This window comes from Tursiops truncatus, chromosome 8 (genome assembly GCF_011762595.2).
Source record: "Tursiops truncatus isolate mTurTru1 chromosome 8, mTurTru1.mat.Y, whole genome shotgun sequence".
NCBI classification, from domain to species: domain Eukaryota; kingdom Metazoa; phylum Chordata; class Mammalia; order Artiodactyla; family Delphinidae; genus Tursiops; species Tursiops truncatus.
In genome coordinates, this window is record NC_047041.1 from 14,222,757 (window position 1) to 14,246,538 (window position 23,782).

At 42.4% G+C, this 23,782-nt stretch overlaps 2 protein-coding genes across 12 annotated transcripts in view; one reads left to right on the plus strand and one right to left on the minus strand.

Annotated features, from left to right (window-relative positions):
* IFT46 (intraflagellar transport 46) lies at positions 1–16,232 on the plus strand. Of its 2 annotated transcripts, none has more exons than XM_019941793.3 (11): positions 1–160; positions 901–997; positions 7,059–7,195; positions 8,875–8,949; positions 9,105–9,198; positions 9,644–9,772; positions 11,447–11,568; positions 11,925–11,991; positions 14,949–15,009; positions 15,295–15,380; positions 15,740–16,232. In XM_019941793.3, the coding sequence occupies exons 2-11, from the start codon at positions 959–961 to the stop codon at positions 15,833–15,835; spliced, it is 906 nt and encodes a 301-aa protein (XP_019797352.1). In that variant the 5' UTR covers positions 1–160; positions 901–958; the 3' UTR covers positions 15,836–16,232. The 2 variants fall into 2 exon arrangements, with proteins under 2 accessions (XP_019797352.1, XP_073664248.1); XM_073808147.1 differs by lacking the exon at positions 1–160 and adding an exon at positions 4,466–4,545 and having other exon boundaries at positions 945–997.
* Positions 5,316–23,782, minus strand: part of TMEM25 (transmembrane protein 25) — a 23,615-nt gene continuing 5,148 nt past the window's right edge. For 6 of the 10 annotated variants that reach the window (XM_073808143.1, XM_073808140.1, XM_073808144.1 and 3 more), the window contains one exon: positions 5,316–20,909. In XM_073808143.1, the coding sequence (XP_073664244.1) occupies positions 20,749–20,909 (161 nt within the window). In that variant the 3' untranslated portion in view covers positions 5,316–20,748. The remainder of the gene's footprint in view (positions 20,910–23,782) is intronic. The other 4 variants (XR_012333302.1, XR_012333301.1, XM_073808141.1 and 1 more) reach the window with 4 other exon arrangements.

Genomic DNA, 23,782 nt, shown 5'->3' on the forward strand with positions numbered 1-23,782 from the left:
CCTTTTTTTTTTGCTTAGCGACTGACAACAGGCCGGTTGCTCCGAGTAGAAGCCCTTGGCCTTCTTCCAAGTAGAAGTGGCCTGGCCTGAGATTGGAGTGAGACCCCAGCCCTAGGCTGGGGTTCTTTCCACAGAGGAGACGGATTCAGAGGGGCTACAGGTAATTCGTACTCACCCTAGCAGAAAGAGATCTTTCTCCCACCGTAGAGGAATAGAAAGGACTCCCCTTCCCTCTCCCCATCTCCCCTCCACCTCTTCCCATCTTCTTGACAACTGTTCTTTCCCTCCTTCCTTCACGCCATCACCAACCATCCTGCTTCCTTTACTCCCCAAGAAACTTAAGTGGGATCCGACATACAAGACGGGGGTGGTGTGGTGGGGGTGAGGGTGATGCTTTCGGGATTATTGGGTGGGACCAAGAGGCTGGAGTTTACCCTGTCTTCGGGGAACGCCCCTCCCTCCCAGGTAACCCCAGAGACAGAACTCTTTCTAGAGCCTCTACAGCCTCCCCTGAGAAGCTCCGGCCGCCTTGCGAAACTGATCGAACCGGAGGAGACAGCCATTATCTACAGACAAATACTGTTTTGCCCTTGCGCGGGTATCTTACAGCTTTGGGGAGCTGCTTCAGAAGTTGGCTGTCGTTTCTCTCCACGATTCCCTCGTTCCTCAGCCAGCCTGCCAGCAGTTCCTAAATAAGGGCTGCAGCAGAATGACTTAACTGCTTGACCTGGGGCAAAGAAGCCTTAAGGAAAGTTTGAATGGGGGGGGTATGGTGAAGGTTTCAGGTAAAACTGGTGTCTTGGGTAAGGAAGAGGAACCAATGCTGGTTTGGAATCCACCTCCCCACAGAGTGCTTAATGTCCCGTGATAGGAGCTCTGTTCATATTTCCTTTTGCTTAGACCAAGACCGTTGAAAACCAGACATATGATGAGCGTCTAGAGATTAACAACCCTGAAGATGTTGCGAGTATTTATGCTCCAACCACAAGACACAAAGGTAAGAGAGGCATGAAGAGGAAAGAAAGAAATGGTTGTTTTTTGTTTTTCTCTTTGTTTTGTTTGTTTTGCAATTGTAAGTCAGCGGTTACTAAAAACAAACCAAAATTTGTAAAAAAAAAAAAATCTCCAAATAAACCATGAGAATCAAAACTGTTTATCTCACATGAATGACATGTAGCTTAGAATGGCATGTAGCTTAGAACTTAGCCGTACTTTCTTAGAAACAGAAACAAAACAATTGTCTATTACCACATGGAGAATACTTTTGACCCTGGTAGGTACCGCCTTGAGGGTTGCAGGATGGATTCATGATTGTCCCCAAGAATTTTCTATTTTCTATTAGCAGATGTTGGCTTTCAGAGTCAAGTTACTTGCCATTGCTTCTGTTTTCCAAATAGTTAAGGGGGGAGAAAACACAGCCACCCAGATTGCAGGATCTTCCATCAACCTAACCAGTGTTCCCCATCGCCATTTACTTCATGATACTGTTCTGCCCACAGTCTGCCGGGGGTTCATGTTTGTTTAATTTATCAAAACTCTTTTGCTCAGTTCTGAAGATGCTTCAGTTACCTATCCTTAACCTGCAATTCCAATTGAAACCTCAACAGAATATTTTTAGAGGACTTGACACCATCATTTGTTCAACAAACATTTTTTGAATGCCTATTATCTGTCAGCCTTATGCTTGGCACTACGTATACAGTTTTTTGTTTGTTTCTTTGTTTTGGCCATGCCGCGTGGCTTGTGGGATTTGAGTTTCCCGACCAGGGATTGAACCCAGGTCTTCGGCAGGGAGAGCTCAGAGTCCTAACCACTGGGCCGCCAGGGAATTCCCAGGTATACAGTATTAAAAGAGACACTGACCCTGCCATCCTGATGCCTGTAATTATGGGAGACAGATGCCAAATGAATAAAGAAACACAATTACAAATGTGTTAAGTGCATTGATGGGAAGCAAAGAGTTTGATGTTATGGAGAATACTGGTGAGGAGTGGGATCTACTTTTGATGGAGGGGTCAGGGAAGACCTAAGGAGGTGATGGTTGAAACTGAAAGGTGAGAAGGATTTAGACACAGAGGAAAAGTAGGCCAGGAAGAGGGAGCCCCTAGTGAAATGTGAAAAGGACCTGAGGCCAGAAAGAACTTGGGTTACTTTGAGGACTTGAAAGAGACCAGCATATGGTAGGAGAGAGTAACCTCAGAGGTAGTCAGGAGGTATAACAAGCAGGGCTTTAGAAGCCATACTGATGTTATGCATGGCATGGATTGAAGGGTGCAAAGGTGAAAGCAAGGAGCCAGTTAGAAGGACTGTCGCCATGCTGAGTTGAGGTGTGACAGTGGCTTGGATGTGGGGAGGAAGTTGAGAATAGAGAGAGTTGGCAAATGCTAGAGGTATTGTTGTAGTAGAATCACTGAGACTTGCTGATGGATTGGATTTAGCTCTTGAGTTAGGAATCAAGGATGACATCCAGGGTTGTTTGTTTATTGTGGTAAACTTGCCTAATATAAAATTTACCATTTTAACCATGTCGAAGTGTACAATTCAGTAGCATTAAGTACATTCGTGTTGTTGCATAAGTATCTCTACTATTTCCAGAACTTTTTCATCATCCTGAACAGTTATTATTAAACAATAACTCTCCATTCCCCTCCCCTCCCCCCCGCCCCCCAGCTGCTGGTAACCTCTATTCTGCCTTGCCTCTATGAATTTACCTATTGTAGGTACTGCATAAGCAGAATCATACAGTGTTTGTCCTTTCCTGTCTGGCTTATTTCACGTAGCTTAATGTTTTCAAGGTTCATTCATGCTGTAGCATGTTAGAATTTCCTTCCTTTTTATGGCTGAATAATATTCCATTGTTTGTATAACCACATTTTGTTTATCCATTTGTCTGTCGATGGACACTTGGGTGGTTTTGGCAATTGTGAATACGCTGCTATGAACATTGGTGTACAAGTATCTGTTTGAGTCCCTGCTTTCAGTATTTTGGTGTATGTATACCTAGACGCACAGGTGTTTTTTTTTTTTTAACCAGGTCATTGACCTACTTATTTTTTTGTTTTAAATTTTTAATTAATTTTTAATTTTTTAATGCCTGTCATACATATTTATTTATTGAAGTATAGTTGATTTACAATGTTGTGTTACTTTCAGATGTATTGCACAGTAATTCAGTTATATTTATTTATTCATATATTCTTTTTCAGATTCTTTTCCCTTATAGGTTATTAGAAAATACTGAGTATAGTTCCCTGTGCTATATAGTAGGTCCTTGTTAGTTACCTGACACCCAGGTTTTTTTGGTTTTTTAATATTTATTTATTTATTTGTTTGGGCTGTGCTGGGTCTTAGTTGCAGCATGTGAACTTTTAGCTGCTGCACGCAGGCTTCTTAGTTGCAGCATGCGGGATCTAGTTCCCTGACCGGGCGTTGAACTGGAGCCCTGTGTACTGGGAGCTCGGAGTCTTCCCCATTGGACCACCAGGGGAGTCCCCTGACACCCAGGTTTTTGACTTGAGCACATTTATAATCTTGCCAGCCGTGGACATTAGAATTTGCTTTCAGTTTAGGCAATTTAAAAGGAGAAAAATGGTGTTTAGTGGGCATTCACTTGACTTAGAAATCATTGAACATGTTTTCATGCCAGTTAATAATATCTTACATCTGGTTATGCTTTTAATTGTTCAGAATATTTTATTGCTTTTATCTTATAGACAGTGATTCAGATTCATATTTGTGACTACTATTTGCCAGGAAGTAGGTCATTTCCTTCCACATAAAATTGTTTTCAATTGATCCTTACAACAATCCTGACTGAGAAATATTACTGACCCCATTTAGAAGTGGGAATACTGAGACTCAGAGAGGTTAAGTCATTTTGTCCACCTGATAGAGTTGTCCTATAAACCCAGTCTTCTGACTATAAATCCAGCACTCCTTTTGCTTTACTAATTACTAACTAATTACTAACCTCATTTCACCATATGTAAACTAAGGGCAGATTTTATGCTATTTATGTAATGGCAGATAATCAGTTAGTATAATGTCTAACCTAATGCCTTAAGCATAGTAATACTTAGTAAGTATATCTCAAATTGAATTGACAGAGCCATGACTAGAATTCAGTTTCCTGTCTTTCAGCTAGATATTCTTATAAACCCTGTTTCATAAAATGGTTAGAGCATAAAATATTATAAATGAAAAATATCTGTCTTTGAAAATCATTTTAACAATAACCTAGGGACTTCCCTGGTGGCAGAGTGGTTAAGACTCCATGCTCCCAATGCAGGGGGCCTGGGTTCGAGCCCTGGTCAGGGAACTAGATCCCACATGCATGTTGCCACTAAGAGTTTGCGTGCCACAACTAAGGAGCCCCCCTGCCACAACTAAGACACAGCGCAACCAAATAAATATTTTTTAGAAACCCCAAAAAACAATAACCTAAAGGGAAAACTTTTCTTCCAAGGACTTCGTCGTTCCACCCATCTTCCTAACAAGACTATGGCTGACAACAGCAGTGATGAGTACGAAGAGGAAAATAACAAGGTGCAGTATAACCCACAGCTTCTTGTGAAATTTCTGCTTTGAATTTTTAGTAGTTAGTTTGAAATGACACTAGTTCAGTAGCAAACATTTCTTAAATACTCACCTCCAGTGATTGGGTTCCTTTGAGCTGGTGGAGGACAGTCACGAGGCAAGAGCATTAAGATTTTGACTCTCCTTCTGCAATAAAGCTTACTGTTATAGCTGATGTTTTGGTGAGAAATTTCATATAACACAGGCCAGTGTTTCACAAACTTTTCTAGTCATAATAATCAACTGGGGTACTTATTTAAAAAAAAAACAGATAGGAATTCCCTGGTGGTCCAGTGGTTAGAACTCTGCTTCCACTGCAGGGGGCACGGGTTCGATCCCCTGGTCGGGGAACTAAGATCTCACATGCCACGTGGCATGGCCAATAAATAAATAAATAATTTTTAAAAAAAATTTAGAAAAACATTTCCAGTCCCCACCCAGAACTGCCTAATCAGAATCTTGAAGGTAAAAGCCTGCAAATGTATATTTTGAGCAAGCACTCCAAGTCATTCTTATGATAAAGAAAGTTTGGAATGATTGATCGTGGCATTGGTTCACTGTCAACAGTTGTGATACTGCTAGTATTTTGTGAAAGACACTTTAGTTTTGAAGTCTTAAGGCCCAGATGTTTGGTGTTATTCTATGAACCAAGATAATCACCGTTTCTGAAAGTGGGATGAGAAGACGCCTTAAATTTGCACACGTGCACTGTCTAACAGCCCCTGTGTTTAGGCTTAGCACATGGTCCAATGGTTATGTTTTAATCGTCCTCCAAGAACAGGCGTTTTGAAAACTCAGGTGAAGGAGAATATTTGAAGTAATGCAGAAAGCTGTAGCAACAGAGACGGATTTCATAGAAAGTCTAAAAGGTCATGTTTTAAGATAGCCCCACTTTGTGACTAGTGTGCTGTTTGACATCTTACCTACAAAGTCATTTTTTGGCATCTTGTCTGTGGTATATAAAGTCTTCTCCCATAGGTCAGAGATTTTGCAAAGCACTACTTTGAAGAAGCAGACAAAAGAAAAGTGAACAGTTTTCCTAAATTGACCTCCTTATTTTGTATATTCACCCTAAATTTTTCTAGTTTTCATCATGATGTAGTCAATATTCAAGGCTCATTTATCTTTCCAATTTAATATGCACCCAGAATCAGCAGATAGGATCCACTTTTGAATAATCTTTGAGCTGACGATATTCTTAAAAATCTCTCCTTGCCAGACTGCTTCCCATGTGACCAAGAATAATTTGGGCAGATTTTAAATTAGGAAAGAACACTGTGGGAGATTCTTACCAATTGTATACCAATAAGGCATATTCTGCAACTGTGTCATCGGTCTCACATGTTACAGATTAGTTAAAATATATTTTTATCTATGTATAATAAATCTGTGTTATGCTTAGAGGAGAATGTAACCCAAAGAAGTTTTTGATGTCCTGTAATGTGTCACAGTTTTATATGTCAGTAGCTGCTTTAATGTAAAAGAAACATTAAATAATTCAAAAAACTAGAACCAATCATCTCTTAACCTCAGTGTAAGCCATATGGCATATGGAAACCAAGCTTGAAAAACCTATTTTTAAAGGGGGCCAATTGGCCACCCTTTAGGTCCTAAGTGAGGGCATGCCACAGGCTCCAGGCCCTAAAGTCAAAGACATGGACCCTGTCCCAACTGCCCCGGCAAGCCCAAGCACCACCTTACCCCTTCTCGTCAGCTTGAGGGTGGGGTGGTGCATCTAGAACCAGAAGCCCAGAAAGGTAGGTCGTAATGCCAAGGACAGAAGAGTCTCTTATCTTGAGATATAATGTACAGTCATTGCATTTAACTTACGGGGGAAGGGAGGGGAACCATGCATAGGTCAGATACCCATTGAATGGAAAGGGAAAACCCACAGTCTCCGGAACTGCTGGTCAGAATCCAGGCCCGGGGTTGATTATGAACTTTCTTCTTTTGATAGTTACAAGCAGCTTACCCTGGGCAGTCTTGCAAATTAAATACTAGATTTCCTCCCTGTGATCTCTGTGAGTATTAAGATTGCCTAAAGTGTGTCTTCCCTACTTCATCTTCCCCCATTTCTTCCCAAAGTAACTATTATATTTAGAGTTGCTTTCTTCTTCAGAAGTCCCTCAGTTTTAGAGTTGAAGCTGACTGGATAAAGTTTATGCAGAGTTCTCAGAATCTCCTAAGTAATAGGTAAAAGAGATACGTATTCAAAAAAAAAAAAAAAAAAGAGATACGTATTCGATAAAATTTATACCCAAGCCTCGAGCAGAGGAAGAGACCATGGTTATAGAAAGTGGGGACTCAGTAGCTAAGGAGGAGCAGAAGAAGGTTCTCGAGGCCCTTCTTGGGAGTGCTTCCTTCTCTTTCCAGTGAATTGGTGTCAGGCGGGAGGGTTCTGGTTAGAGCACTAGGAGAGAACTGGGTAAAGGTACACTAAATTTCTCCTTACCTGGACCTTTCTATCTCCTGCCCTATCTCAGGAGAAAAAGAAGACCTCGCAGCCCACTCCTCAGCGGGGCTTTAGTGAAAACGATGATGACGACGATGATGACTCATCTGAAACTGATTCTGATGATGACGATGATGATGATGAAGAGCATGGGGCCCCTCTTGAAGGGTGAGAAAAGCCCCCTTGCCAAGGAGGAAAACGCCTCCTTCAAAACACTGGACAGGAGGACGTCACTGAGAAGTGAAATTCCAGCAGCTCTTTTGATCTCCTCTATTTAGGATTATCAGATGCTCAGAAACCCAGTGTAATGAGTTTTCCTTCTTTTTCGGCTCTACTGCCCGAATCCTGTCATGTCACTTGCACTATCGGAAACACTTGTGGGCTCAGGGATTTCATGAGGATTTGCTGAGTCAGTTTAACTGATGGTCTCTGACTTCAAGGAGTTCACATTCTAGGGAAGAGAAGATAAATTTATACACATACCAAAGCATTTCTATTTAGCAAGGAAAACATGCATGCACAGGAACATTTCTATTTTAGGCTCAGACCCTTTTAGGACGGGTAGAGAATAGGTGCATCCGGAACCCTGTATTGAGGCAAAATGTTCCTGCATGATGCTTCAGTAAAAATTCTCCTCACCATATTCCAGCTCTGGTGCTAGATTAATCATGACCCACCCTTGTAGGTTTTAATCAAAGTAGATTCTAAAGCCCATTCATTTAAAATACACTTAACTGGTGTAGCCAATCAGTAGAATTCTTTCTAGCCATTAAAAAGTATGAGGCAGCACTCTATGCACTGTAAAGAACAATCTCCAAGGGACACTGTTACATTTTAAAAAGGTATAGAAGTCTTTAGGCTGTGCTATCACGTGTATAAAACAAATGTTACATAAGCTATCTCTAGGCTGCCCTAGGAACTAATAATACTGATTACTCTTGGGAGGGGAACTTGGTGGTAAGGGAACAGGGGTGGAAGGGGACATAACTTTCCACTGAATACATTTTGTACCTTTTATTTCCGATCATGTGCATGCATACTTTATTCAATGAAGTAGTTTAATAAAAATAAAAAGTTACCTTTGAATTATCCACCTGAAGGTAGACACTAAGTAAATTAGGCAAATGTTTAATACCAGACTGACTTTTCATGCTTCCCAGTTTACTTCATGATTCTACTTCCATAAATTATAATCTGGGGAAATATAAACTATTTAGTTTTTTTGTTAAGCAACTCTTCCCAGAAGAACCTTAAATAACTTTCCTAGTCACTTATATACTTTGTCAATTCATTACCTTTTACTTAATTATAGTCATTAATATGTACTCTACTACTTTTTTACTGTATACGTTTCATGTATTAATACAAGTATTTTTAATAACTGCGGTATTCATCTTGACATATCTAACCATCTCTCAAGTGTTGGACATTTTGTTTCTAATTTTTTACTTTTATAAATAACACTGAAAAACATCTTTGTAAAAATTCCTTTTTTTCTTGGGGTAAACCATTTTCATGTCAGAAATTAAGACCTCATTCCATCTTTTCTCTTCATCCCCTTCATTCAAAAAAAAAGGGAAAACAATTTCTGCTACTTTCTAAAATTTTTTTAAATTATGTTTTGGATTTTCTGTAGCTCTGTTCTTCATTGTCAGAGATAGCTGAGAGCTAATTATAATCACTTTTAAAGTTACCTTGCAAGCTGCTCAGAAAACGCAGATGTGGGTGGAGCAGAAACTAGGTCCAGAGTCATATGCCCTGTGGCCAGAGTAACACCCGGGCTGAACCAGGGCTCAGCAACCCCTGCTCTTCTCTGGCTACCTTGAACCACATTTTCCTTTCCCCAGTGCCTATGATCCTGCAGATTATGAGCATTTGCCAGTTTCTGCTGAGATTAAGGAACTCTTCCAGTACATCAGTAGGTGAGTACCAGGCCCTCCCACCATAATCCCCAGCCCTGCCTTGCCCTTTCCTTCCTCTAGTCTGAAACATGGCCATTCCCCTTAGGTTTTTTCAGCCTGAATAATAAAGTAAGTTTCTCTGACAGTTTCCACCTTCCCGTGGCAATATCTCCTAGGTATACACCTCAGTTGATTGACCTGGACCACAAACTGAAACCTTTCATTCCTGAGTTTATCCCAGCTGTCGGGGATATTGATGCATTCTTAAAGGTACAGTCAGAACATCCTAAAACTGACTCCTTAGGTGTTTCTTCTGACCCCTCTATCACTCTAACAGTTCCACTAATTTCCCTGACTACCAATAGCTACCTTAATATATATTCTTCATTTCACTGGAGTTCTTAACTTGCTCTCAACTCCAAATTATACTTATTGCTATTAGGTAATAATTGATTATCTCACTAGGTGTTAAAAATTTGTCATGTATCTGCCTCCTGGTTATCCATGACTTAAGCTTTATACCTAAGGTCCTATAGATCATGTATTTTTTTCTAGGTAGTACTTTAGTACAGCATGATATACAGGCATGCTTTTTAATACTAGAAATAATGATGAACCAGAAGAGTTCTTCCTCTTCAGCTTATTGGAAGCAAGTGTACCTTTTTAGATCCCTCCCATGTTTTTTTCTCTGCTTTCTTACCTTTCTCCTAACCAGGTTCCACGTCCTGATGGAAAGCCTGACAGCCTTGGCCTACTGGTATTGGATGAGCCTTCTACAAAGCAGTCGGACCCTACAGTGCTCTCACTTTGGTTAACAGAGAATTCCAAACAGCACAACGTCACAGTAAGATACTAGCCTAGCACAGGCCCCAGCTCCAGGGGGCCGAGAGTAGAAGCCTTGCTAGTATTTGAACAGTTGACTTACTGCCTATTAAAAGGGATGGCTATGGTTTCAACCAGCCCTATTTTTTTCAGTAACAATTGTATTAAGATATTATTTACCTACCATGAAATTCACCCTTTTAACTTGTACAATTCAGTGACTTTTAGTATATTCACAGAGCTGTACAACCATCACCACTATTTAAGAACATTTTCATTATTCCAAAAAGAACCCCCTTGGGAATTCCCTGGTGGTCCAGTGGTTAGGACTCAGCACTTTCACAGTGGTGAGCCCGGGTTCAATCCCTGGTGGGGGAACTAAGATCCCACAAGCTGTGAGGTGGGGCCAAAAACCTAAACAAAACAAAGAGAAACCCCATGCCCATTAGTAGTCACTCCTCTCCTCATTTCCCCTGCTCTTAAACCCTGGTCACTACTTCATTCCTTTTTTATGGCTGAGTAATATTCCATTGTATGGACATACCATATTTTGTCTATCCATTTACCAGTTGTTTCCATTTCTATTAATTCTGCATCTATGAACGTATACAAGTTGTTGCATGCACATATATTGTTGTCTTGCGTATATAGGTAGCAGTGGGGTTGCTGAGCCATATGGAAACTGTTTAATATTTTGAGGAACTGCCAAACTGTTTTCCAGAGTGGCTGAATCATTTTACAATCCCACCAGCAATGAATTAAGAGTTCCAGTTTTTCCACATCCTCGCCAACACTTGGTATTGTCTGTCTTTTTTATTCTAGCCATCCTAGTAGGTGTGAAATGGTATCTTATTGTGGTCATTCCTGTCCTATTGACCTGCCCCCTTCCCCTGGCTCCAGAAGATTTTATCAGGTTTCCTATAATCTTCATTTGGCTCCTGGCAGGCTTCCCTTTTCAGCAGCTACCTTGAATACGAAATAGCAGCATATGATGAGGCACTCTGTAAAAACAAGAGTAAAAACATCCTTCAGGACTTCCCTGGTGGCGCAGTGGTTGAGAGTCCGCCTGCCGATGCAGGGGACACGGGTTCGTGCCCCGGTCTGGGAAGATCCCACATGCCGCGGAGCGGCTGGGCCCGTGAGCCATGGCCGCTGAGCTTGCGCATCCGGAGCCTACACATCCGGAGCCTGTGCTCCGCAACGGGAGAGGCCACAATAGTGAGGGGCCCGCGTACTGCAAAAAAAAAAAACAACAACAACAGAAAAAACATCCTTCAGGGGCTTCCCTGGTGGCGCAGTGGTTAAGAATCCGCCTGCCAATGCAGGGGACACAGGCTCAAGCCCTGGTCCGGGAAGATCCCAGATGCCGCGGAGCAACTAAGCCCGTGTGCCACAACTACTGAGCCTGTCCTCTAGAACACATGAGCCACAACTGCTGAGCCCGTGTGCCACAACTACTAAAGCCCGCGTGCCTAGAGCCCATGCTCTGCAACAAGAGAAGCCAACGCAATGAGAAACCTGTGCACCGCAACAAAAGAGTAGCCTCCACTTGCCCCAACTAGAGAAAGCCCACGCACAGCAACAAAGACCCAACACAGCCAAAAATAAATAAATTTATTTTTAAAAAAATTCTAGAAAAACAAACAAAAGAACATTCTTCAGTGCCATCAGCCAGGCTTTCCCCTTATTTTTCTAGCAACATATGAAAGTAAAGAGCCTGGAAGATGCAGAAAAGAATCCCAAAGCCATTGACACATGGATAGAGAGCATCTCTGAATTACACCGCTCCAAGCCCCCTGCGACTGTGCACTACACCAGGTAAGAAATAGTACATTCTTCACTGTAGTAACCCATGGTAACTTTCACCACCTGTGAAGCCATTGCTTCTGAGAAGGGGGTCCCAAGGCTGGGACATATTTGAGATATATCAACCTGAGGATCTACGGATCCTGGCTGCTACTGGCTAAGAGTGTGGACATAAAGATTATGATTTATCTGGTATTATTACTTAGCCAGCTTCTCCAAACCCCAGGTCCTGGGTAAGTTTGGCCCACCCAGTCTATGTTCTCCTGAAATCCTAATGTGCCAGACTGAGAATCTCCCTTCAGTCTAGAATATCCTGATGCAGAGATTGCTGATACCTGCCCATGTTCTCTATTCACGTTTACTTGTAGGCCTATGCCCGATATTGACATGCTGATGCAGGAATGGTCTCCAGAGTTTGAAGAGCTTTTGGGAAAGGTGAGTGGAAGGTAGCAAGAGCTAAGAAAGTGTGGCATTCATTCTAGGGCCCAGTGTTTTCTCTCTTCTTGTATTACTATTATCATTAACTTTTAAATTGAAGTATAATACAAAATCAGAAACATACATATAAGTGTTGGTTAACTTTCACCAACTGAACACCTTTGTGTAACCAACACATCACATCAAAAAAACAGAACATCTCTGGCATCCTGGAAGCCCCTCAGGCTTCCACCTCCCAACGTGACTATTTTCCTGACTTCTAATAGCACAGATTAGGTCTGCCTGGTTTTTTGTGGTTTTTTTGGTTTGTTTTTTGGCCATGCCACATGGCTTGCGGGATCTCAGTTCCCCGACCAGATATTGAACCTGGAATCAGTGAAAGCCGGAATCCTAACCACTAGGCCACCAGGAAACTCCCTAGGTTTGCCAGTTTTGTATTTTATCTAAATATAATCATGTTCCTTTGTGTCTTATTTGCTCATCTATATTGTTCATCCATATGGAGAGTCATCCATATTGTTCAGACATCATGGTTATATATTTGTTCTCACAACTGTATGGTATTCCATTGTTTGAATATATCCGTTCTATGATAGCCATTTGGGTAGCTTCCAGTTTGGGGATATTACAAATTACTCTGTAATATTATTGTCCTACTACTATGAGTACATACCTTTTGATGAACATATGTACTTTTTGTGTTATCACTTTAGACTCCACCTTTTCCACAGAGGTGTATATGCTATTCTAAGAAGCTGAAGTCCTATTCATAATGATCCTAAATTTTTAAAAAGTGCCCAGGAATATATTTAATAAGAAATTGTCAAGACTTTTTTGAAAACCAATTATAAAACTTTAGTGAAGGGCAGACACAAGCTCTGAGTGAATGAGGAGTCAAGCCATGTTCCTGGAAGGGAGGGGTCAATCGCTCAGCACTGTCAGTCCTCCCCAGTTCACCGTGGAAATGGAAGGCCGTTTCAATTAGGATTTTAACTGCATTGTTTTAGAAACTGAAAATTCAGTAACAAAGTTTATCTGAGAGAATCAATTTTTAAGACTAATCATGAAAATTTTAGGGAAAAAATGAGGATTTGCCCTGTCAGACATTAGAAACACATTATAAAGCTGTAGTAAATAAAACAATAATGTACTGGTTAGGAATAGAAATAGATCAGCAGCACATAACAATCCAGAAACAAACCCATGTAAATGTAGAAATTTGTTGTATAAGAAAGATGGTTATTTTAAATGATTAGAGGGACTTCCCTGGCAGTCCAGTGGTTTAAGATTCCGCACTTCCAATGCAGGGGGCGTGGCTTCGATCCCTGGTCGGGGAACTAATTATCCCACGTGCTGCGTGGCCAAAAGAAAAAAAAAAAAAACTAGTTTGGAATTAAATGATTAGAGATAGGATGGGTTGTGATGAGATGATTGACCAGCCATTTGAGAAAAATTAAATAGATCTAAGCCTCAACCATATGCATATAGGAATTCTAAATGAATTAAACAGTTAAAACAAAAATAAAACTATACAGGACTTGCCTGGCGGTCCAATGGTTAAGACTCCACGCTCTCAATGCAGGGGACACGGGTTCGAGCCCTGATCGTGGAACTAAGATCCCGCATGCCACGTGGTGCGGCCAAGAAGAAAAAAAGTTACTTACATATATATGTGACATTACTGTCCAAGCAAAAAGCTCTTACATATCAAGAAAAGAAAACTGAGCAAAGATGATAACAGGTCCTTCCTGGCCACGGTGCTTAAAATTGCTTCACCACGTTCCCCAAGCTCTTTCCCTGCTTTTTCTCCATGCTACTTACCTTCTAACATACTGTATACCTTACTAATTTTGTCTTTTGTTTCTCCCTACTAAAATATAAGCTCCATGAAGACAGAGTTTTCGGTACATGTTTATTGAGAAATTGTTGTAAAAGCAAAAAATTTGAAAACAATCTCTTTTCTCACAGCATTTTAAAGCTATAGCTGAAGAAAACTGTTTGATTAGGGAATTGAATAGATGGATTGTAGTACATCCATTCAGTGAAATACACAATGGAGTATCATTTGGCCTTATTTTGCTCTGATACAGAGAAATACCAATGACATGTTGTTACATGGAAAAAGGAAATTGCAGAACCATCTACTCTGATTTTTGTAAAAAGAGAACAAAAAATTTTTAAGAAGCCAGTGGTTTTTAAACTTACAATATTAGTTTAGATCTGGAGCCTGCTGAGATGTCATGTCATTTTTTTCTGTTCCTGTGGTGTCCAAGGACCATTAGGCCTTCTAACACCAAGTAACTATAAATACTTGGCCATAACTTGGGTCCAGTTTCTTCTTCACAAATACACACAGGAAGACTGCATGGCAGTATATTTTACTTATAAAATATTTTGGTCCTGTTATATCATATGCTACTTTGGTGGTTAATGAGTATAACCATTTTACTGATCAGGGGGAAAAGAAAAGGCACGTTGTATTATTTGCTAGGGCTGCCATAACAAAGTGCCACAGACTGGGTGGCTTAAGCAACAGAAATTTATTTTTTCACACTCTGGAAGCTAGAAGTTGGAGATCAAATTGTCAGCAGAGTTGATTTCTTTTAGACCCTTTCTCCTTGGCTGTCTCCTCCCTGTGTCTTCGCATGGTCTTCCCTCTGTATGTGTCTAGGTCCTAATTTCCTCTTCTTATAAGGATTCCAGTCATACTGGATTAGGATTCACCCTAATGACCTCATTTTAACTTCTCTTTTTTACGACCATATCTGCAAATATAGGCACATGATCTGAGGCACTTAGAGGTTAGGACTTAAAACATATGAATTTTGGGGGAACACAATTCAGCCCATGTCACCCCTTATGCTCGGAGCTCTTTTGCTTCAGAGAGAGTGAGTGATGCTAGGACCACTGAAATTTCAGCCTTTTGACTCGGGTCCATCCCGTGCCCCTCCTAGGTGAGCCTGCCCACAGCAGAGACTGACTGCAGCCTGGCACAGTACATAGACATGATCTGTGGTGAGCCCTTCCATCCCTTCCTTGACCCCCATCTCTGGATAAAGTCATTGTGGGCTGTTGAAAAGGCCGGTTCACTCTGAGTTGCAGCCTTTACTTTAAGCCCGTTGTGCTATTTGGCAGCACGCGAGGGTGGTATTTGGGTTTATATGACTACCTGCTGGGTATTTAACCCCCAGAGTTATAGTCACACATCCCGTCTGGGAGGGGACTGGCCATCCTAAACAGAAATGCCCCATAGCTTCCGGATTTTTGTTTATTTCTGCTCACGGGAGTTCTTGATTTCAGCCATCCTAGACATCCCCATCTACAAGAGTCGGATTCAGTCCCTCCACCTGCTCTTTTCCCTCTACTCGGAATTCAAGAACTCACAGGTAAGACCAGCATTGGAGATTGACTTAAGCTGTAGTGAGGACTGCTGCTGTCGCCACTATTTTGGGTCTGCTGTGATTCTGTCCTGTGACAATGGAGAATGTCTCTGCCTGGAGTTACCATCACCCTTCCCCATAACGAAGGGAACTGCAAAGCAGGCAGGGGTGGGGCTTGTAAAGGAAGGGGAAGTAGAAGCAATGTGGGCCTTAGACAAGGCTAGGTAAGGATCTACAGTGGACACTCATTCTCACAGGAGAACCAAGTGGCCTAATGAATGGAAGCAGGAAGCAAGGTTAGTTCTTGCTAAAATGTAGTAACTAGTATGTCCTCAATCCTTCACATTCCCTCTCTCTCCTCACAGCATTTTAAAGCTCTAGCTGAAGGCAAGAAAGCATTCACCCCTCCATCCAACTCCACCTCCCAAGCAGGAGATGCAGAGACATTAACCTTCAGCTGAGACACCTCCCATGTCACTCTGTTTCACGGCTGAGCTGGCTTCTCTGCCCCATCTGAGAAGGAGGGATCACTGTCAGCCACTTGGCGGCCTTGCCTGCCTCACAGCTTGATTCGGAGACAGCGCACGTCTTACTGCCCTCTCTGCCAGAAAGCACTGCCATGGTCGTTAAATGGCTAATGCCTGTGTCAGAGTTCCTTCCCATGGAAATTAATTATGCATCTACGCTACTGTGGGGATGTGAGTTAGAATCTCTGGAATTCCTGGGATCCCAGGATGCTCAGGTTGGGAGGAAGGCTTAAAAGATGTTCTTTTGAGATAGCAATAGAATTATTTTCTTTCATTCTTAAAGTTGGTTGGCAAAGATTTTACAAATAAAATGCTCTTATCTTTCAGGTTATCCTGCTGTCCTTGAAATATGAAAGAGAGAAGGCAGACTGAGCATAGGCAGAGATAAGGAACTTGGCCTAGGAATAGGCATTAAGTGAATAGCAGTTTAAGCAAATCAACTTTGTGAAATAAAATCAAACCCCAGTCCTCCAAGGTTGGCAACAGAGGGGGAACTTTTTTCTCCCAGAACTTATTTTTTCTGGGGGTCTCCCACCAGGTAGTGCTATCTGCCTTACAGGCTACCTGCCTGTATAGCTCCAGACCTGTCTGGTTGTGGTCTCAGGGAGCCTAGCTATTGCAGTCACCCAGGTGAGAGATGATGGTGTCTTGGACTGGGTGGTAGTGGTAGAGATGGACAGATTCAGGAAATATTTTGGAGGTTTTATCAGCTAAGCTCCAGTCAGAAACCATACTAGTTATTTCTAACAAAGGATGTTAATTTAAGTATGGGCAGTTGGTTACAAAAGTGTTGGAAGGGCTGAAGAAACAAAAGGGAGAATGGAGAGTGCTGAAGGAACAAGAGGCTAAAGGGGAGTGTCCACTGCTGGAAACAGAAGAGCTGCCACAGTGGCTGGGATGGCTGAGCAGGTCCGAGACCCTCACCCCTACTACAGCCACCCTGGGCAAGCACTGCTGCCTCCTCTATCCCACCCTCTCCTAGCTTGCTGGTGCCTCCCACTGGCAGAAATTAACAGCTGGCAAGGGAATCTGGAAAATCGAGCAGCATAAAGTATAGAAGGGAAGGTGTGGGGTACGAGACAACAGATAAGCAACCAGGAGAGGTGGAACCAACAGAACTCAGTGATAGAGTGAATGTGGGGGAGGGAAGAGAAGAAAGGGCGACTCCCAGGTTCTCTGGCTTGAGCAGCTGGGCGGGTAATGGAGCCAAGTACTGATACACGGGGCAAGAACTGATCGGAGCGGAAAATTACAGTAAGATGCTACAGCCTAATACATACCTGAGAAACACGAGACAGGAGGGGCATCGTTTCCTACAGACCCTTAAGCCAACTCTGATGTTCATCTCATGCTTGAACTTGAGCAGGAACATCTGAGCTCAGGCCTCACTTTGACACCATGTTGGGACCAGGTGCTCTGCTCCCAGATGGATGCCATTAATGCTCACATTTCACTCAAGGAAAAAGAGAGGCAAAAACGTGATAGGAACTCAGATTCTCCATCAGGTTTTCAGGGAACAGTCAGACTGCCTTCTTTGGCTAGAACTGAGACTCAGCTCTAGTAAGTATAGTCGACTCTCGTTATCCACAGTAGCTATGTTCTATCAAGTCACCGCAGACACAGTTAGCAAATACTGAACCACTGCTCCTGGGGGAAATATAAGGTAAGGTTCCTGTGTGCCTCTGTCATAACACTGGCGTCAGCAACCATTGATTCATTGAACTCACAGCCACCAGCACTGTAAGTCATGCCATAATGAAGCTTATCTAACGCACTCTCTCTGTAAGGCACATGACAGCCTTACTACACTTAGTTAACTCTAGCCAGCACCTCAGCACTATGCGGGTGGGGGCCATTTAATTTATTTATTTTCAAATATTTATTGTATTTATTTGGCTGCGCATGTCTTAGTTGTGGCACGGGGGATCTTTTTTTTTTTTTCAGTTGTGGCATGTGGGATCTAGTTCCCTGACCAGGGATCGAACCCAGGCCCCCTGCATCGGGAGCATGGAGTCTTAGCCACTGGACCATGAGGGAAGTCCAGGGGGGCCATTTTAAACACTGAAACCACCACCAACAAGCAAGAAATGAGGCATTAGGTACATCTTGGATAGGGCACTCATTTAGAGTGTGAGAGCCGAAACCAGGAGGCAGGATGTCGCCTTGTTCAGCCTCAGCTGGGAAGGTACGTGTCGGGCAACTCACATTTTTCACTGCTCTAAGCATGTTTGCAAACGATTGTAAAAACACTGCAAGTATCGATTTTAGGATTACAGATACATTTTAGTAAGTGAATTCGCAAATACAGAATCTGCAAATAATGAGGATCAGCTGCCTGAGTTACTGGCTGATGCGCAGGCCTGTAATGTTAGCCTGTCTCCCTACCCTAGCACGTCCACTGACCTGTCCGGTGAGCACTTCAGACACTGTTTCTATCGTGGGCTCCTCCTCCTCCACAATCTGAGGTTACTCTCTTTTGGCTACTTGATCTGTGGCCCTAGAAAAATAAGTTAACTTCTATGCCTCAGTTACTCTAGCTATGAAACAGTTATAATAAACACTAACTTAACTCCTAGGCTTGTCCTATGGGTGAAAATATGTGAAAAGATTAAATGCCACAAAATGTAAGATCTAATAATTATGTTACTAAGTACAAATTTTTCACTTGGCCTTTTAGACTTTCCATTTGGCTATTCTCTCCCTGCCCGAGATTCTCATTTTTCTAATTCCCCAGCGAAAACCACAAAACCAGCCTGCTTGCCATGCTCTACACATGATTCATGAGTTCCCTCTTCTAACTAAACCTTTATGCAGTCTATTTTCCTGGCTTGAAGTGTCCCTCCCTTCTGCTATCCCAGGCTCTCTACATTTCTAAATAAATAAAACTTGAACACAAGTATTTACATTTGCATTCCCTCCTTTAACCTTCCTAAAATGACAGTATAGGAATTATTTTTAAAGGTATAAACCAGCAAGGACAGATAATAGGAAAGAAAATGACTATAGACCAGAGAGCAATACAATTTTGAAAGATGGACAAGTGGTAACAGATTTAGTGGGCAGGGGGAGGGGAAAAAACCTGATACTTGATTTCCAGTAGAGGAGAGGGACAGAGAAACCAATAAGAAGTAAGCCATTTGACACTGCAGAGTCCTGGAAAGGATCAGGAATCGAAAATGTCAGATATTTCTGATGGCATGTGTGCAGGGAGGGGCTGCAGACAGGAGGATTGGCTGAACGTTTGTAGAAAGATGGGATCCCCAGAACCTTCCCTATCTGTGCTGCCCACCTCCTTACCCTGGCAGAAGATAGTCCCCTTTAAACCAAGGCGCCTCTGGACATGAGAACACCAAGCAATTCTGAGGACAGGAATAAGGGGCCATATTTAAAATAAGAGGACAAAATAGAGGAATAAGCAATGAGACCCGCAGCCCTCTTCTGGCTTATCCCTCCAAAGCACAATATCGGAGGAGTCCTCCCTTGGGAAACTGATCAGCCAAAGAGAAAAGACCTAAAGATATTGACAGAGAGTCTTCAAGCTTATGGACTTACTTGGTCCCCCCTACCTACCATCAACTTCCATTCAGCTTGCGGGTATCTCATTCTTGTGCATGTGTGTGTGTGTATGTGTGCGCAGGCATGCTTGCAACTCTCATTCTTAAATGTGAATGTACCGTCACCAGGCATTTGAAGAAAGCCAGAAAAAGACAAAAACAGTACAAAGGATATCAGAGAAGCAAAGCAGGCAAGATATGAAAAAAATTTTTTTAACTATAATATTCATAGAGCAGTAGTTCTCAAGTTTGGTTGCATGTTAGAATCAACTGGATATATATATATATTATTATTTTTAATATTTATTTGGTGCACTGGGTCTTAGTTGCGGCACGTGGGATCTTTAGTTGCGGCATGTGAACTCTTAGTTGCGGCATGTGGGATCTAGTTCCCTGACCAGGGATCGAACCCAGGCCCCCGGAATTGGGAGTGCAGAGTTTTAGACACTGGACCACCAGGGAAGTCCCAACTGGAGATTTTTTTTTTTTGCGGTACGCAGGCCTCTCACTGTTGCGGCCTCTCCCGTTGCGGAGCACAGGCTCCGGACGTGCAGGCTCAGCGGCCATGGCTCACGGGCCCAGCCGCTCCGCGGCATGTGGGATCTTCCCGGGCCGGGGCACGAACCCGCGTCCCCTGCATCGGCAGGCGGACTCTCAACCACTGCACCACCAGGGAAGCCCTGGAGATATTTTAAAGATAAGTTTCCTCTCCCAGACAACACACCAGACTAATGAAATCACAATCTCTGGAGGTAGGATACAAGAATCCATATTTTTTAACTTCCTCAGATTAGTTCAATATGCAGACAAATTTGAGAACCACTGTCAGAGATGAGAAGATTCCATATCCATGAAATATTGGGCTGGCCATTGGGCTGGCCAAAAAGTTCATTCGGTTAGTGAATACATTGTTCAATAAAATTCTTGGTGAAAATGAAAAATGTGTGGGACTTCCCTGGTGGCGCAGTGGTTAAGAATTTGCCTGCCAATGCAGGGGACCTGGGTTCAAGCCCTGGGCCAGGAAGATCCCACATGCCGTGGAGCAACAAAGGCCGTGCACCACAACTACTGAGCCTGAGCTCTATAGCCTGCAAGCCACAACTACTGAGCCCATGTGCCACAACTACTGAAGCCCACGTGCCTAAAGCCCGTGCTCCACAACGAGAAGCCACAGCAATGAGAAGCCTGCACACCACAACGAAGAGTAGCCCCCGCTCACCGCAACTAGAAAAAGCCCACGCGCAGCAATGAAGACCCAACGCAGCCAAAAATAAATACATACCTACATTTATTTTAAAATAAATACATACATGGGCTTCCCTGGTGGCGCAGTGGTTGAGAGTTCGCCTGCCGTTGCAGGGGACGCGGGTTCGTGCCCCGGTCCAGGAAGATCCCACATGCCGCGGAGCGGCTGGGCCCGTGAGCGATGGCTGCTGAGCCTGCGCGTCCGGAGCCTGTGCTCCGCAACGGGAGAGGCCACAACAGTGAGAGGCCCGCATACCGCAAAAAAAACACAAAAAAACACATACATTTATTTTAAAATAAATAAATAAATAAAAATAAAAAGGTAAATAACAAACAAAGTAATTTCTCAGACCACAATGGAATGAAGTTAGAAAACAATAAGGAGAACTGAAAAATTTTGTGTAAATTAAACAATACTCTCAACCAATGGGGCAAAGAAGAAATCACAAGGAAAATTAGAAAATACTTAGACATAAATGAAAACAAAAATACAGCATTCCAAAACTAATGGGCTACAGCAAAAGCAGTGCTCAGAGACAATTTATAGCTGTAATTGCTTACATTAAAAAAGAAGGAAGATCTCAAATAAGCAATCTGACTTTGCAACCTGAGGAACTAGAAAAAGAACAAACTAAACTCAAAGCTAGCGGAAGGGGGACTTCCCTAGCAGTCCAGTGGTTAAGACTCCACGCTTCCAACGCAGGGGGCGTGGGTTCGATCCCTGGTCAGGGAACTAAGATCCTACTTGCCACATGGCGCAGCCAAAAAAAAAAAAAAAAGCTAGCAGAAGGAAGCAAATGATAAAGATTAGAGCAGAGATAAATGAAATAGAGAATAGAAAAACAATAGAGAAAATCAACAGAACCAAAAGTTGGTTCTTCAAAAAGATTAACAGAATTGAAAAGCCTTTAGCCAATTGTCTAAGAAAGAGACTCAAATAACTCCAACCAGAAATGGAAGTGGGGACATTACTACCAATCCTACAGAAGTGAAAAAGAGCAGAGGGTACTATGAACAGTTGTATGCCAACAAACTGGATAGCCTAGATGAAATGGACAAATTCCTAGAAACACAAAACTTACCAATACTGAAAAAGAAAATTTGTAAGACCTATAATTAGAAGATTGAATCAGTAATCAAAATTTTTTTAAAAATCAAAGTAAAATACACAAAACATGAAATTTACCATTTTAACTATTTTTAAGTGTACAATCCAAGGGCATTCGCATTGTTGGGCAACCATCACCACTGTCCAGCTTATGAACTTTTTCATTATCGCCAACTGAAACTCTGGACCCATTAAACAACGATTCCTTCCTTTCCCTCCCTCAGTCCCCAGTAACTTCTATTTTCTGTCTCTATGGATTTGCCTAGTCCAGGTACCACATAAGTTGAATCATACACAATTTGTCCTTTTGTATCTGGCTTACTGCACGTAGCATAATGTTTTCAAGGTTCATCCATGTTGCAGCATGTGTCAGAATGGCCTTCCTTTTTAAAAAGCTGAATAATATTCCATCATGTGTATATACCACATTTCCTTTATCCATTCATCTGTTAATGGACATTTGCATTTCCACCTTTTGGCTGCTGCAAATAACACTGCTGTTAATATTGGTGTACAAATAACTGTTAGAGTCCCTGCTTTCAGTTCTTTGGGGAATAAACCTAGAAGTGGAATTGCTGGATCTATAGGGTAATTCTATATTTAACTTTTTTTTTTTTTTTTTTGGCGGTATGCGGGCCTCTCACTGTGTGGCCTCTCCCGTTGCAGAGCGCAGGCTCCGGACCGCAGGCTCAGCGGCCATGGCTCACAGGCCCAGCCGCTCCGCGGCATGTGGGATCTTCCCGGGCCGGGGCACGAACCCGCGTCCCCTGCATCGGCAGGCGGACTCTCAACCACTGCGCCACCAGGGAAGCCCTATATTTAACTTTTTGAGGAACTGCCATACTAGCTTCCATAGTGGCTGCACCATGTACATTCCCACCAGCAGTGCACAAAGTTGAACATTAATTTTTACAAGTCTTGATTAAATAGTCTATTGTGTCTGGAGAATTTCAGTAAAACATAGTCCAGGTGGGAAAATGCAGCCTGAGCTGTGCCTGCCCAAAATGTTGGACTGCTGTATGTTCCAGCTCAAGGTAACTAGTGACCTGCCTATTATTGGAGAGTAAAGATTAAAGATTAGGTGAGTAAAGTGTATAAAAATTGGGGAATTCCCTGGCGGTCCAGTGGTTAGGACGCCACGCTTTCACTGCCGAGGGCCCGGGTTCAATCCCTGGTTGGGGAACTAAGATCCCGCAAGCTGTGCGGTGCAGCCAAAAATAAAAAATAAAAATTGGTCTTCTTTCCCAGGAAAGATTGAACTGTCATGTTAAGGGTATTAGTAATGCTTGAAAATTCCATGATCCTTAGATCAAAAAGATTTCAGAAATATCAGAGAAGTAACCAGATCAGGGATCCCCCCCCGATATTTTATTATGAAAACTGTTAAATAAAAGAACTTTGGAAGAATTGTACAGTGAATTCTAAATACTCACCAACTAAATCCTACAATTAACATTTTGCTTTATCACACGTCCATACCTCCCTATCCATTCGTCAGTCTATCTTACTTTTTGATACATTTCAAGTAAGTTGCAGACATCAGTACACTTCACCCTTAAACACTTCAGCATGCTGGAGAGGGTATAGAGAAAAAGGAACCCTCCTAGACTGTTGGTAGGAATGTAAATTGGTGCAGCCACTATGGAATACAGTATGGAGTTTCCTCAAAAAACTAAAAAGAGAGCTACTGTATGATCCAGCAGTCCCACTCCTGGGCACATATCCGGAAAAGACAAAAACTCTAATTCTAAAAGTTACATGCACCCCAGTGTTTATAGCAGCACAATTTACAATAGCCAAGACTTGAAAGTAACCTAAGTGTCCATCAACAGATGAATGGATAAAGAGGATGATACACACACACACACACACACACACACACACACACACACACAGTGGAGTATTTCTCATCCATAAAATAGAATTAGGAGTTGGGGATTAAAAGATACACACTGGGCTTCCCTGGTGGCGCAG

What these genes read in the sequence shown, in the direction of transcription:
- IFT46 (XM_073808147.1), top strand. Translation starts at nt 4,501, where the DNA reads ATGGCTGACAACAGCAGTGATGAGTACGAAGAGGAAAATAACAAG. An exon ending in ACGAAGAGGAAAATAACAAG is followed by an intron (nt 4,546 to 7,058) that starts GTGCAGTATAAC and finishes GCCCTATCTCAG; the next exon opens with GAGAAAAAGAAGACCTCGCA. An exon ending in CATGGGGCCCCTCTTGAAGG is followed by an intron (nt 7,196 to 8,874) that starts GTGAGAAAAGCC and finishes TCCTTTCCCCAG; the next exon opens with TGCCTATGATCCTGCAGATT.